The 15,242-nt window shown below is 42.6% G+C and overlaps 1 protein-coding gene across 10 annotated transcripts in view; it reads right to left on the minus strand.

Moving 5' to 3' along the window:
• The window catches only part of HHAT (hedgehog acyltransferase), a 334,554-nt gene that overhangs the window by 288,965 nt on the left and 30,347 nt on the right, over positions 1–15,242 (minus strand). For all 10 annotated transcript variants that reach the window (XM_073339002.1, XM_073339001.1, XM_073338997.1 and 7 more), the window contains one exon: positions 4,295–4,466. In XM_073339002.1, the coding sequence (XP_073195103.1) occupies positions 4,295–4,466 (172 nt within the window). The remainder of the gene's footprint in view (positions 1–4,294; positions 4,467–15,242) is intronic.

The raw sequence follows: 15,242 nt of genomic DNA on the forward strand, positions 1-15,242 counted from the left end.
GGAAAACAGATCTACTAAATACTATTTACAAGGACAGTCGTGGAATTTAAGCCTAAAATTTCCTGTGTCTTAAATCTGTTAATGTGATTTGACTTTAATGAGAGATGAAGCACAATTATTGTGATAAACAAATAGCCTCAGATTGTCAGAACTGGACAGAACTGAAGCACTTGAATGTACCTGTAAAAATGTCACATTTTTTCATCGCCTTGAAAACTTAACTGAACCCTACTGTTTAACTACCCATCTTCATTAACTACACTGTCACTTGTAATCCCTCTGTCCGAGTGTCCCATCCCCCATTAATCACACCTCTTCTAAAAATAGGCTCTCCAAAGGACTATTATTTAAGTTCAGATTATCATATTTTAATCAGACTAGGGAAGTTTTACAGTACAGACTTGCTTTGAAATAGACTTTCATCACCTGAACTTATATTTTAAGCATTTTCTAATCACCAGCTCTAAATGAGTTTTAGTTATTGAAATGTGATACTGATTGCATCAAATGAATATATCAGCATCCTAAGCTGCTCCTCAAATAGTAATTTTTTTATTTACTGTTTTAATACTGTTGAAAATTTACACACACACACACACTTCTTGAATAGTTGTCCCTTAAACTTGGACTCTTGCATCTATTAACTGGTCAGCATTTGATTTAACATGTTCCATCACTTAACACTGCAAAGCTTCTACCCTCTGAATATAGAAGACGTCAGCAGCTACTGGATTTAATTGACTGAAGAACTCTTGTTTGGAACAGAAAATGCTAATTCAGAATCTCCTTTACAAATGTTGATGGAGTTAGGGGAGGGGAAAAAAGCTTGGAGGAAAACCTCTTATCTTTCGGTCATGTACACCAAACTAGCTTTGAGAGGACATGTACCACTGCCCTCCACTGGAGGGAGCACAGCTTGCTCCCTGCGAATACAGATGCCATCTATTGGCCCAGGACTGTTAAAGACTGACATCAACTGCTGGGCTGAATTTCTGTTCATAGGTTCATAGATTCCAAGGCCAGAAGGGACCATTGTGATCATCCAGTCCAGTGGTCACCAACAACCGGTCAACTGCAATCAACTGGTCAATCCTAGAGAATCTCCCAGTCAATTGCGATCTCAGGTAGTGTAGTGTGGCTGCCGCTAAGGCAAACTCCCTGCCTACCGCATACCCACGCCGTTCCTGGAAGCAGCCAGCGCAGCCCCACGCCTGGGGGTTGGTGGGGAGAAAGAGGTCTCCCTCCATGCGCTGCTCCTGCTTGCAAGCACCACCCCCACAGCTCCCATTGGCCGGAAGAGTTGCGAGGGTGGTGCTTGCAGAGAGGGGCACTGCGCAGAGCCACATGCCCCCCAGCTGCCTCCCAGGGGCACGCTGGCCCCTTCCAGGAGCTGTGTGGGGCTGCCTTAGGCTCGCTGTGCTGCCAACCAGAAAGCACTGGGCAAACCCCCATTCCTGAGCCCCCTCCCAGAGCCAGCACCCCAGAACCCCTCCTGCACCCCAACACTCTGCCCCAGCCCGCACCCCAGAACCCCTCCTGCACCCCAACACTCTGCCCCAGCCCGGACCCCTCTCCCAGAGTTAGCACCCCCTACCCCCTCCTGCACCCCAACCCTCTCCCAGAGACAGCACCCTGTACCCCCACCAGCACCCCAACACTCTGCCCAAGCCCAGAGCCCCCTCCTGCACCCAAACTCCCTCCTAGAGCTTGTACCCCTCACCCCCTCCTGCACCCCAACCCCCTGCCCTAGACTCAGCCCAGAGTCCCCTCCCACACTGTGAACCCCTCGGCCACAGCCCACAGCCCGCATGCCCTCCCAAATCCCAACCCCCTGCTCCAGCCCAGTCAAAGTGAGTGAGGGTGGGTGGGAGAGAGTGGTGGAGTGGGAGGGGCTTTGGTGAAGGGAAGGGGCCTAGGGGAAGGAGTGAGGTAGATCCTGGTTTGCCCTTAGATTCAAAAAAGTGATTTGGGGCGTTAAAAAGTTGGAGACCACTGATCTAGTCTGACCTCCTGTATAGCACAGATCACAGATGATCAAAAATAAGCTATAGGACTGTACTTAATTAATGGTCTTGTGTACCACCGTACTCAGCTGGACAGAACTAGATTTTCCCTTATGTACTTACAGCAGTGTCACCTAACTAGCTGAGGTAGTGAGAGGCATCTCCTTTGCTTCAGTGAGCAACACGTCTGGCTTTACTGAGCCAAAGAGTTTGTGGGGGGGGGAAGTTCCCCAAAGGTACACATCACAGAGCAGCAGAAGATCTTAGCATCTGTGAATGTAACGTAACTACAGCTTGAATGTGACTACTATCAACATCTTTATACTGCACTCATTATAATATTTAGGCATCTATAATCAAATTATCATACAGCCACCAAAAAGAAAGAACAAGAAACTGAAAAAGAGCTGCGGAAAAGTTATTTTAAAATATTAAACATCTGTCTCTCACACATATATACACAATGATGGTGATCATCATGAACTAAACAGTATATACACAGATCATTGCCTTCCTGCCACCTTGTTTTCTTCCAGACTCCCTTGCTCTAACCCAGGGGTGGGCAACTTATGCCACGTGTGCCAAAGGTGGCCCATGAGCTGATTTTCAGTGGCACTCACACTGCCCGGGTCCTGGCCACCGGTCTGGGGGGCTCTACATTTTCATTTAATTTTAAACGAAGCTTCTTAAACATTTTAAAAACCTTATTTACTTCACAAACAACAATAATTTAGTGACATATGAAAGACTTATAGAAAGAGACCCTCTAAAAAGGTTAAAATGTATTACTGGCACGCAAAACCTTAAATTAGAGTGAATAAACTAAGAATTGGCACACCACTTCTGAAAGGTTGCCGACCCCTGCTCTAACCTTTTGATCTATTTTGTCTTTTTAGAATAGTAAAACAGATTGGAGGGGAGAAAAACAGGGTAGGAAGGAAGAATTGTGAAAAATTTCTCACTATGTTTTTCCTTTTTCTCCTCAAAACTTCAAATAATTTCAATCAGCTCTGTAGTTGGCATAAAAACAGGGTGAAAATTTCATCTACATTTTTTCAATTTGTTTTAACTTTTGAATTTGAAAAATCACAAAATCATAGAAGTTTAGGGTTGGAAGAGACCTCAGGAAGTCATCTAAGTCCAAGCCCCTTCTCAAAGCAGGACCAACACCAACTAAATCATCCCAACCAGGGCTTTGTCAAGCCGAGCCTTAAAACCTTTAAGGATGGAGATTCTACCACCTCCCTAGGAAACCCATTCCAGTGCTTCACCACCCTTCTAGTGAAATAGTGTTTCCTAATATCCAACCTAGACCTCCCCCCACTGCAACTTGAGACCACTGCTCCTTGTTCTGTCATCTGCCACCACTGAGAACAGCCAAGCTTCATCCTCTTTGGAACCCCCCTTCAGGTAGTTGAAGGCCGCTATCAAATCCCCCCTCACTCTTCTCTTCTGCAGACTAAATAACCCCAGTTCCCTCAGCCTCTCCTCGTAAGTCATGTGCCCCAGCCCCCTGATCATTTTTGTTACCCTCCACTGGACTCTCTCCAATTTGTCCACATCCTGTCTCTAGTGGGGGCCCCAAAACTGGACACAATACTCCAGATGTGGCCTCACCAGTGCTGAATCGAGGCGAATAATCACTTCCCTCGATCTGCTGGCAATGCTCCTACTAATGCAGCCCAATATGCCGTTAGTCTTCTTGGCAACAAGGGCATACTGCTGACTCATATCCAGCTTCTCATCCACTGTAATTCCCAGGTCCTTTTCTGCAGAACTGCTGCTTAGCCAGTCGGTCCCCAGCCTGTAGCGATGCATGGGATTCTTCTGTCCTAAGTGCAGGACTTTGCACTTGTACTTCTTGAACCTCATCAGATTTCTTTTGGCCCAATCCTCCAATTTGTCTAGGTCAGTCTGGACCCTATCCCTACCCTCCAGCATATATACCTCTCCCCCTAGCTTAGTGTCATCCATGAACTTTCTGAGGGTGCAATCCACGCCATCCTCCAGATCATTAATAAAGGTGTTGAACAAAACCGGCTCCATGACTAACCACTGGGGCACTCCGCTTGATACCATCTGCCAACTAGACCTCAAGCTGTTGATCACTACCCGTTAAGCTCGACAATCTAGCCGGCTTTTTATCCAAAATATTCAAATGGTCTTAATTATAATTTTTTAGGGGAAGCAAACTCTGGCCTTGTGTGTCTATAAAACATTTTTTGGGCACTGATTAGGTAATGAATAAATAATTAACAAGTATATTCAAAGTAAGTAATATTTACACTGACCTAAAGTCCAGTAGGACACTGCTTCCAGATGTGAAGAACTACTGTATATGGCATGGATATACATGAGATGAATCATCAGCTCTGCCAACCACCACCAAAAGAAAATGCGAACTATGCCCAGCAGTAATATGCAGAGGTTACTCTTCAAACTGCAGGCTTCTGGTCTCTTCATCTACGAGAAGAAATCAAAGTAAGTTACATTGTGTACAAATGACCAGACATTTCATTCAAATAGACTTTTTGATGCCAACTTTTAAAATTTAACTTCTTTTTATTTATCTGCATGATCAAGAGCACTATTTTCAGTGTGGTGTTTGGGGAATTCTCTATTTAACCTTTCAAACCAAGTCACAGTAATTAATCAAGTTAATGGAAACAGTGAGAAGGAGAATTTGAGTGATACGCACAACATGTTTTCAGTCACTCCCACAGGACTAGAAGCAGTATTGACAAGCACTCAGTTCCATTTTTGTCTGTTGAGGATCTTCCCACATGCGTTCAAATGGAGAAAAGGGACACTTCCCTTATATATCCTGTCTATACTACAGACTTGTACTTCTGCCAGTTCAAGCCACAATAGCTCAGAGCTTCCACATTAGCCATCCCGATTCAAGTGCATGGTGCACTGTCACCATACATGCAGCATACTTTGACAGCGCTACAGGCCTTGAATCTATCCCATGACGCAGCTCCCTGAAACAGGTGTATCATGTTTTCATCTGTTCACATTTTTGATTTGCTTTAATGGATGCTCCATATGGTTCAGTCCTGCAGGGGTATCTATGTATCCCAACGAGGGCAGGAGATGGATCACCCTATGCCCCCACATTATCAATTCAGATACCCTGTCACCCCACTGCCAGACAAATTCTGAGCCTGGGGGCAGCAAATATGTTGAATGCTAAAAGAAGGTTGAGGGGAGATATTGCTCCCTATAAATATATCAGAGGGATAAATACCGGAGAGGGAGAGGAATTTTTTAAGCTCAATACCAATGTGGACACAAGAACAAATGGATATAAACTGGTCATTGGGAGGTTTAGACTTGAAATTAGACGAAGGTTTCTAACCATCAGAGGAGTGAAGTTTTGGAATAGCCTTCCAAGGGCAGCAGTGGGGGCAAAAGATCTATCTGGCTTTAAGATTAAACTCGATAAGTTTATGGAGGAGATGGTATGATGGGATAACATGATTTTGGTAATTAATTGATCTTTAAATATTCATGGTAAATAGGTCTAATGGCCTGTGATGGGATGTTAGATGGGGTGGGATCTGAGTTACCCAGGAAAGAATTTTCTGTAGTATCTGGCTGGTGAATCTTGCCCATATACTCAGGGTTTAGCTGATGGCCATATTTGGTATCGGGAAGGAATTTTCCTCCAGGGCAGATCGGAAGAGGCCCTGGAGATTTTTCGTCTTCCTCTGTAGCATGGGGCACAGATCACTTGCTGGAGGATTCTCTGCTCCTTGAAGTCTTTAAACCACGATTTGAGGACTTCAATAGTTCAGACATAGGTGAGAGGTTTTTTGCATGAGTGGGTGGGTGAGATTCTGTGGCCTGTGTTGTGCAGGAGGTCGGACTAGAGGATCATAATGGTCCCTTCTGACCTTCGTATCTATGAATCTATGAATGCCATCGTATTTGAGGTTGTTCAAGGAGGGCCTGATTTAATTATAATCCTCTAATTTCTAGAGAGCTGCCACACTTAGAAGAATACAAGTCCATTTTAATAAAACCTGTATCTGGCTCTGTGAATTGTACCCTAAGTACCTGATTCAGCAAAAAGTATCTGCTAACAAATAAACACAAGCTTCTCAAAGAGCACATGAAAAGAAAACTTGATGTTTCTCTCAGCATGTATCTACCACTGACGTCCCTCATTTTAGTGTCTCTTCACGCATGGGAACACAGGAATGTAGGAACTGGCAGACTGGATCCGTCCCAAGTTCCATCTAATGCAGTATCCTGTCTCTAACAGTGACCAGCATCATATGCTTGGGTGTAAAGTGCAAGAACCACAGCAAGCAGAAGGACCTGGAGAACAGCCTCAAAACAAACCTACAGCACTAACATGTATTTTTAACCACACAAGTGTAACCATGTTATAGAATTTCCTCACTGATACAAGCTAACAGAAGTCACTCCAGGGAGATAAACAGAACTACAATATCTTCAATTAATAATCTATTCCCCTTTAACATCTGTTGGGTTAATTTTTTCCAAAGAAAGCACTTTACCTTCAAACTTGTACAAAAACCCTGGAATTTAAAAATTCTGACAGGAAAAGCTACTAAAATAAAGCAAATTAAGAGACAAGAAATTTACTTTTCTCCTTAGTTTCTTTCAGTTCACCTTTAGGAGTAGGCTTTGAGTAGCTGTACAACATTTTGTTGTTCTCATAAAAAGGCATTAACTATCTTTGAAGCATTTAGTTAAATAGCCCTTGTAAAGGAAGAAAACAACCTACCAGGTCATCTATTTTAAGGAAACCATTTTAATAAGAAAACCAGGCAGGGGTCTTAAAGTAGATTTTTCAGTGCCTGAGGGACAGCTAGTAATAAAAATGTAGGGTTTTCACTCAAGGTGATCTCCCACAGAAAGCCTGACCCGAAGCCCACCGAAGGTAATGGGAGTCTCTCAACTGACTTCAATGAGCTTTGGAAATAGGCTCAGAGACCCTAAACTCTATGGGCTCCTGACACTGTCCTGAGAGACTAAGGTATGCTTTAATATGCTGTGTAATAGGGCCAGGCATTGTCAAAGAACAATCATGGTATACACCAGAGGTGGCTGCATTTAAACCATCAAGTGATGCATATAAGCATTCATATATTATGTATACAGTAACTTCCCTCTTAACATCCTCTTGCTTAATGTTGTTTTGATCTTACGTTCCTGCTCAATTACAAAACACGCTCCATTTAAAGTTGTGCAATGCTTTGCTATAACGTCATTTGGCTGCCTGCTTTGTCCACAGCTGGCAGCCCCCCATCAGCTCCCCTACACCCCCGCCCCTCCGCACAGCACCTCCCATCTGCTGGCAGACCCTGCGGATCAGCGCCTTCCCCCATCTCCCACCGCCTCCTGCCCACGGCAATCAGCTGGCTTGCGGCGTTCTGGAGGGAGGGGGGAGGAGCGAGGACACAGCGTGCAGGCTCCCCCTCCCTCCCCTGCCTCCTCCCCATGACAATCAGCTGGTTTGCGGTGTTCGGGAGGCAGGGGGAGCCTACGCACCAAGTCCTTGCTCCTCCCCCCACCTTCCTGCCCCCTGAACGTTGCAAGCCAGCTGATTGCCGTGGGCAGGAGGGAGGGGGGAGGAGTGAGGACACGGCGTGCAGAGTAAAGGGGGAGAAGGGGGGAAGAAGAGATAGGTTAAGGGTGGGGGTTTGGGGGAAGGGGTGGAGTGAGCAGGCCGAGGGTTGAGCCCCCCGCCCCTGGTGCTTGCAGAGGAGGGGAAGCTGCCGCTGCGCAACGTGCTTCTCCTAGCCTACAGCATCCTCAGGCTCCTTGCCTGCCTCACTGTCTCCAGTGCCAGTGGGCTGTGCCTGTGTGGGGTAAGGCGGGGGACCCTCCCGACTATAGTACTGTACGGCAAAAAACCAATTTCCCTGGAACTAACTCTCCCCCCGCATTTACAGAAAGAATTTTAAGTTCTGGACGCATTATTTAAATGTAAACTGCATCTCTCCATAGTTTACCCATGATGTTGCTCTTGGATGCTGATGCTACTTCTTCCAACTGCAAAGCCTGCTGTGATTGTTAGTGGATCCCCCTGTACACATGCATCCGTGCACATATACATGCTCACATGCACTCCAAATCACTGGAAGGGCCCTGAACCAAGAGAACACCTGTGGTTCTGCTGCAGAAGGGCAGAGAATGCTATTTGCTGAGACTGACCAAGGGGTACACAAAGGAGGCAGGCAGGAGCCTCAGAGGCTACTACAGCCTTAGCAGAAACAACTACTGGAGAAAGAGACAAACACTATTAGTTGTTCCCAGGCACTATAACCTTAAGAGAGTCCACATGTGAGAGACAAATTATAATCATCCTATATTTATCAATATCCTTAGATGCTGGGAAAAGCCAAAGGGAAGTAAAAACATTTTCCACATAGTGGCTATGGTAGTGGTAAATATTTGTTGAAGATAAGAAAGGAGAAGAGAAAAAATAACGGTGTGTGATTTGAAACTCTCCTGTTTGTACCTAATACACTGGATTTATTGCTCAAAAACAATTTGTCGCACTAAACGCTTTACTCCTGTAACATTGCCACGGTCAGCAAGAGCTATGGCAATCTGCTGAGCAAGTGCTGGTCTCACAAGTTTAAGTTATATGGGGGAAGATTTAAATTTTGTAGTTGGCATGTTTCCCAGGATGCCCACCAAATTCTAGGACATTAACTGTATTAAATGCATTCATATACTAAGTCTCATTCCACCTTCTCCCTGAAGTTGGTTAGAATATGATCTACTGTTTAGTAGGAAACCAGCATTGCCTTCCGGAGTCACACACAATACAGCATGCAAACCAAAGAACACTACAGATGTTGAGCTTTAATTTTCAAATGCCTCCCTTTTGTGAGGCAGTTAAATTTTCACATGCATTTGTTTGTGCATGCAGAAAGCTACTAACAGAAGCCAACACACATTTACACACCTAAATCAGGTTTGCACATGAATATTTTGCATACTGTACAAAAGACAGACCCTCTCAAATTTTGGGTGGAAGGATCAAGGTTTCAACTGGCATCCACAAACGTATACAAATATGGGTGTTTGCATGTACAAATTGGGAAGTTAGGTTCTAATATGGGCTACATGTATTTGCGTACATAACACCCACAAATTCTGCAGGTGAATTTGTAGAGGCTGGTTGACATTTTTGACCTACTGAAACTGCCACGTCTTTGCAGGTGTTTGTACAGTGCCTGGCATAAAAGGGCCTATAATTATTGGGTGGGGCTTCTGGGCACAGCTGTAATACAAAAATTAAACATTTTATTAAAGCTTATGTTAATGTTATCTACAGCACGGATTAATAAAAAAGTTTCTATTCACCTGGGTAGAATGCTTAAATTATCCAAAGATAGCAAGTTTGGTAATAAAAAGTCATAAAATGCACATAATCCATAATCTACAATATCCCAAATTAGGGTAATAAATTTAACAGTACCGTTTAAATATCAGTATCCATGGAAACTCATTCTAGAAATAACTTGTGAAAAATAAATAATGTAACAATAAATATAAATTGCCCCTCAGTAATTGAGAATTTAGGGTAAGTTAGCCCTAAATAAATACGATCTATTAAAAAAATATTTCAGCTACTTTCCTGTTTTCTCTTCTCATTGGCACTCTGTCTCATTTCTCCTGGTATTGCCGCTGTCTGGTGACATGTTCTAAATAAATGTCCCTTGACCACCTGATGGTCCGACACCATGAGTTGCCGCATCAGCCGGGCATAGCGCTGACCGATTCCGCATTCTCGCACTCTTTACTGGGATCCCTTGTGCTCACAGCTCCAACGATCAGTGCATATATTTGATCCTCATAACCCCCAACATTCAGGGCATCATCCGGTGGCGTATTTCTCCTTTTTTGAGCTTGGGGATCAAAGGCGGCCACGGTCCTGTTCTCAAAAGGAACTGTGACATCCACCATGAGGATCCTCTTCTGTGACCAGACATCGTCATTACTAACAAGGTACAGGTGACTGCCCATTCCAGGGATAGTGGAGTTCACGCCACCCTTCCCCACAGGTAGAGGGACAGCCTTGATTAAGCGATCTTGGATGGTGCTGTGGCACAGCTGCCAGACGCAGACTACTATTAATAAAAGGTCAAACTATCGCATTTTTGCAAAGCAATTGTAACAAAGTAAAAGCATTATTACTGAAAGCTCTCTGCCATAGAATAGTTTTGCTATTTTTCATTTTCTGCAACTCCATTTTCCAGCATGATAAACAGCAACATTCTTCTCACTCCCAAGATTAATAAAGTGTTTCTGCAATTCTCCTTCTTTTTTATGATAACAGCCATAAACATACTTTATACCTCATGCGCCTGGATAGAGCTACTGAAAATTGCTCATTAATTATCATTCAGACTCCTCTCTATATCTGCCAAGTCACTACCCCTCCTCATTTAAGTCGCTCCAACAAATGCAGTTCTTCTGCAACACCTACAAGGGAGTCAATAATATGAATTATTTAATAACCTTATCTTCCTTTTTAAATTTTGTTTAAAAATCAAATCTTGCAGAACCACCAAGATAGGCATATGCATACTTCAAATGCAATCATATTGCAGTAACCAGCATCCTTCTCTACTGTTTGTCTCTCCCCGACTCATTGTCTCATGCCTAAAATTTAGGTCTGTTTGTGGCAGGGACAGTGTCTGCTATGTTTTCTTTGAAATGATTAGCATGCTTTTGGAGCTATAAAATGATACATAATAAGGAAATATTTCCTCAGTCTTCATCTAAGCTAACGTTAAAAGGTAAACACCATCTTCATTTGAATTTTCTCCCCACCAGTTTTGTTCTTCTCCTGAAAAGGGCTTTGTAGATGCACAATTGATTGCCTTGTTCTTAGTGAAGTCTAGAAAATTACTTGATAACTTGTTACTTCTTTCAATGAGTTTTCCAGATGCTATTGCTCTTCTGACTCATCTCCCTTAATGACATCTCACTGGCAGTGAGTACTTTGAAGAGACCAAGTTTCTTCGAAGTACTGAAAAATCACTTGACTCAGCCCCTTTAATTCCTCTGGCACTTCTGTCAGTCACAGTTCAATGCAGAATCAGTGTGTGTGTTCATTTTTCTATTCAAAGCCACAAAGGGGAACTGGACACCTGATTCCTATTCATTCTAATGGAAAATGAGTGTCCAAATGTCGGACATACCCACAGAAAAGAAAACAAAGCTGTGCACAGGCTAGTCTACCCACGCCAGCTTGAACCCAACAAGCGCAAACAACAATAGCAGCAAAGACACCACAGTGCGGGCTTCAGTGTGGGTAGTACAAGGCTGGCATGGACCCTGCGTACATTCTTTTCTCGCTAGCCTGCTCTGAAGGTTGTGCAGCACTGTCTTCACTGCTATCATTATCTGCACTAGCTGGATTCAAGCTAGCTTATGCCGGCTAGCCCACGTACAGATTTTGCTGTAGACATACCCCAAATTTAGGTCACTTCTACTGATTCTTAAAAGTGTAGCATATTCTACTTTTGTTAACTGTATTTTCATCGTGTATCTCTTTAGTAAGGGAATCTTTTTCTCCACTGCACCAGGTGACAAGCATCTCTCTTCCTGTCACTGAGCCTGCCCAAGTTCACTCTAATGTGATTAAATTCATTTTAGCCAGGTGGGAGGAGGATGGAGACAGAGAGAGAGAGACTATCAGAAGTACAAGCCAGTCACCAAAAGTTAACCACATCCCTAAGTAAAGCATTGGAGTAATATCTAGCTGGTTACAATGGCACTCACTTGGACAGATCCATGCACATTGCTTACAGTTATGGAGTTACCAGAACAGAGAGGCAGTCCCTAGTATTTTCTTTCAAACCAAGCGTTAATCATTCCACACAGGACTAAATTAGTTTTCTGAGAGTACATGCTGCCTTGAGGTTCCATCTGCTCTATTGATGGTGGAGGCTATTTTATTATCTTGTCTTCCTTTGAGATGCACAGCAATTATGGATTCAGAACTATAACTATGCTAGACCCTGTTCTTGCCTCTGTTCAGCGTCCTGGTGTGTCACAAGTTGGCTTTTCATTGATGCAATCCCCATACACTGTAAGTACCTTGACTTTTATAAAATTTTAACTGCAAAGCATATCTCATTGCTGTATTTAGCGACCAGCTGGTATGTCTGTGCTACTATTGCACATGCCTTGTACCTTGAAATTATCAGTCCCTCACCGTACACCTATGCACCAAGTGCCTCGGGTAGAAATGTTCATTTGCAATGGTTTCTACAAATACAGTCTTTATTAAAGGTGGCTGATTGATAGCACTGAAACCTGAAGTCTATGCCTCTCAGGAGATCAGACACAGCATGCACACGCATAGCAAACGGGCAAGCTCACCCAGGCCATATCACCAATGTGACTTGGTATTGCCAGGCTGTGAGAGTATTACTGCCTTCATGCCATTTCTACTGAGACTTATCTAGGATGCCAATTGGTGCCAATAGTGGTGAAGATTTCTGTGGTGTGGACTCCTAGCCATTCAGAGAACTGGACTGAGGTCATCCACTCATTTCATGTAAGCTACCAGAGAGACACAGGACACCACAGAGCCAACTAATGACTTTTGCTTACTACCAATCTAGGCTTTTATCTGAAGTGGTTGCCTAGAGGTGAAAGTCTCTGTCCTGTTACTATTCTTGCACTATCCAAGTCCGGGTAGCAATGTCCTGCATTTCTCAAAGTGAGAGGTGTGAATGATTAGCCAAACTGGATGCTCAATTTTTCTTCAGAGTCTCAGCTTTCATTTTAATTAAAAATTAGTCTTTAACTGTTATGGTTTCAAAGAAAAGCTTCAAACTATGAAACAAGTGTAACCAACGCAGAGACATGTCATGAATTTGTAGAGCACCTGAAACAGCAGTTCTGAGGTTTAAATTGTGCCATTTATTTGAATGGATAGTAACTCATATCCCAGTGATGATCATTTACATGGCAACATTGTTAGTTTTTTCACTGCTCACCAAAGCATAAGAAAGGAGAGAAAGAATCTTTTCATGAAGAATTACGGCAGAGTCCCCTGGGAGAGGGGGGGGCGTAGAAGACGAGCCTAGGAGATGTATAATTTAAGATGAGATGACCTTTAACACCACATGGCAGTGTTTCAGGCACATGATTGGTTTCATTTATTTTTTTTTTAAAAGGGGGTCTCAGCTGTCAAAAGTTTGGAAATAGAAGTTTAAACTATTTATCAGCAGCTTTCAAACCGGCGTCAGGGGAAAATGTGGTCCAATGAATACTCATCAACTGCCAGCTACGACACATTCAATGCAACAAAATGAAGGATTTGTGAACAGCTGAAGAAAGATTTTATCACTCATATACACATGATGACCCTATAATTTCTGTTTCCACTGCACCTGTGTAGGATGGTGGGAAGGGTTTACCTTTTCTTATCATTTTTCATATGCTACATATGGTAGAGTGCCCAGAAAACATACTAAATTAAGAATGTTCTCTATCTTAAGACCCCCAAATCTGGCACCTCCAAGACTTTCCTGTAATTTTGGCTTTACAGAACTTAAACACCTGGTTCAGGATAAGGATAAGCATCACAAATTTTCTGGGGACTAATACTGAAAATTCTTTCATTCTTATTTACGTGTAATTTTCTAGCTGACTTTCAACTTGGCTTTGTTTAGTGCATAAGCTTGAACTGAGTCCAAGCATCAAAATATCTCTTACATTGGTATCTGCTGTTCAGGAAAACAACAATATTGGAACGTTGGAATTCCCATCTTTGTATGGAAGACAGTAGGGCTGTATTTTTGTTCAGCACTTAGATACTATGATGATGGGCATGTTAGAAACACAACAGGCATAGATGGACCTGTTGTCATGCAAGAAAAACTGAAAATGATAAAGAGCAATTTATTCATTTTCTGGTAACTTTATTTGAATAAGGTGTATTGCCTGTGATACACACAACAGAAAGATATCTATTAACAGTGTCAAAAGTTCCCTCACTGACTTGCTCAAAACTAACCTGTCTCTATATCACTGTTGTATACCTTGATGTTGTCAAATTCAGTGATAGATGTATTGTTTAAAGCAACTAAATTACTTTGTTTTTCTAAAGCCCACATGGAAATAGAAGTCCCTTACAACATCCAGGAAGGAGAAAATCATATATTAGACTCAGTTATGGACACTGGGCACTGAAATCACAAAATGCATGAATGAAAACTACTACATTCCCACTGTGGGTTTTCTAAGGTATCCAGTTGATTGAAAAAAAATATCTATTTCAAAAAGGAACTAAGATATTTGTATCTCCAAGCATTCACAGCCTCATGCAGAAGATAAATAAAAAAATATATGTGGAAAACTAAAGCTCTGAGTTTAAATCAGCCCCATCTTTACCCCGATCCCTAGATTTTTAGACCTATTTGGACATTTTCCTTCAACCTGTCACTCAATCAATGAAACAGATACTCAGTTTTTAACCACTAGTTTTTTGTGAATTCAGTATTATTCTATGGCTGATGTGTAACCAGGTAATACCTAAGCTTGTGTTCTCAGTGCTCCCCTCTTTCCCGCATGCAATGTACTTCAAGCCATACTAAAAAGGGGAAGATGAACACAGAAAATATACTTAACCTTAGTGTGTTTGAAAATCTCATCAATGAGAATTTTTTCTCAAGTAGATAACTGTAAATGAAACTTTTAACTCAGACTCGTCTGCAAGGAGCATTTTAAAATATGTTATCAAAAGAATCATCTGAAGTAATGGATTAAAGGGAATTTTAGGCTCTGCCTATCCAAAATGTTCACCTAGTTAATGACACCACCTCTCAAAAGATGAAAGAATCTGCTCTCCCACTCCCCCACCTCTTTCCCATTTTAATTTAATACAGCTTGAATACATATATCTGGCAGCTGGAAAGAGGTCACCAATTTGTTTAGCAGCTTTTCAGATGTTATTTTCAAGATATAGGCCTGAGCTTCAAAGTCTGGATCCAGAACCAAAATCTTCTGAAGTTTAGGGGATGTTTAATAATATGTAGTTTTAGCTCAAGACCCCCAACTAATTTTCACGCTTTTGTCTTTCTTCTTTCAGAGCCCATTCTGGCCAATTTATCAAAGTGCCCAGCGCTGTCAACCCCCACATTAAAGGTAATATGTTAGGGTGCTGGGAATCTTGCAGGAAGTGCACAGCACCTCAGAGGATTTAGCCCTCAGTCCACACCAGATGTA

Source organism: Lepidochelys kempii, chromosome 3 (genome assembly GCF_965140265.1).
Source record: "Lepidochelys kempii isolate rLepKem1 chromosome 3, rLepKem1.hap2, whole genome shotgun sequence".
Classification (NCBI taxonomy): domain Eukaryota; kingdom Metazoa; phylum Chordata; order Testudines; family Cheloniidae; genus Lepidochelys; species Lepidochelys kempii.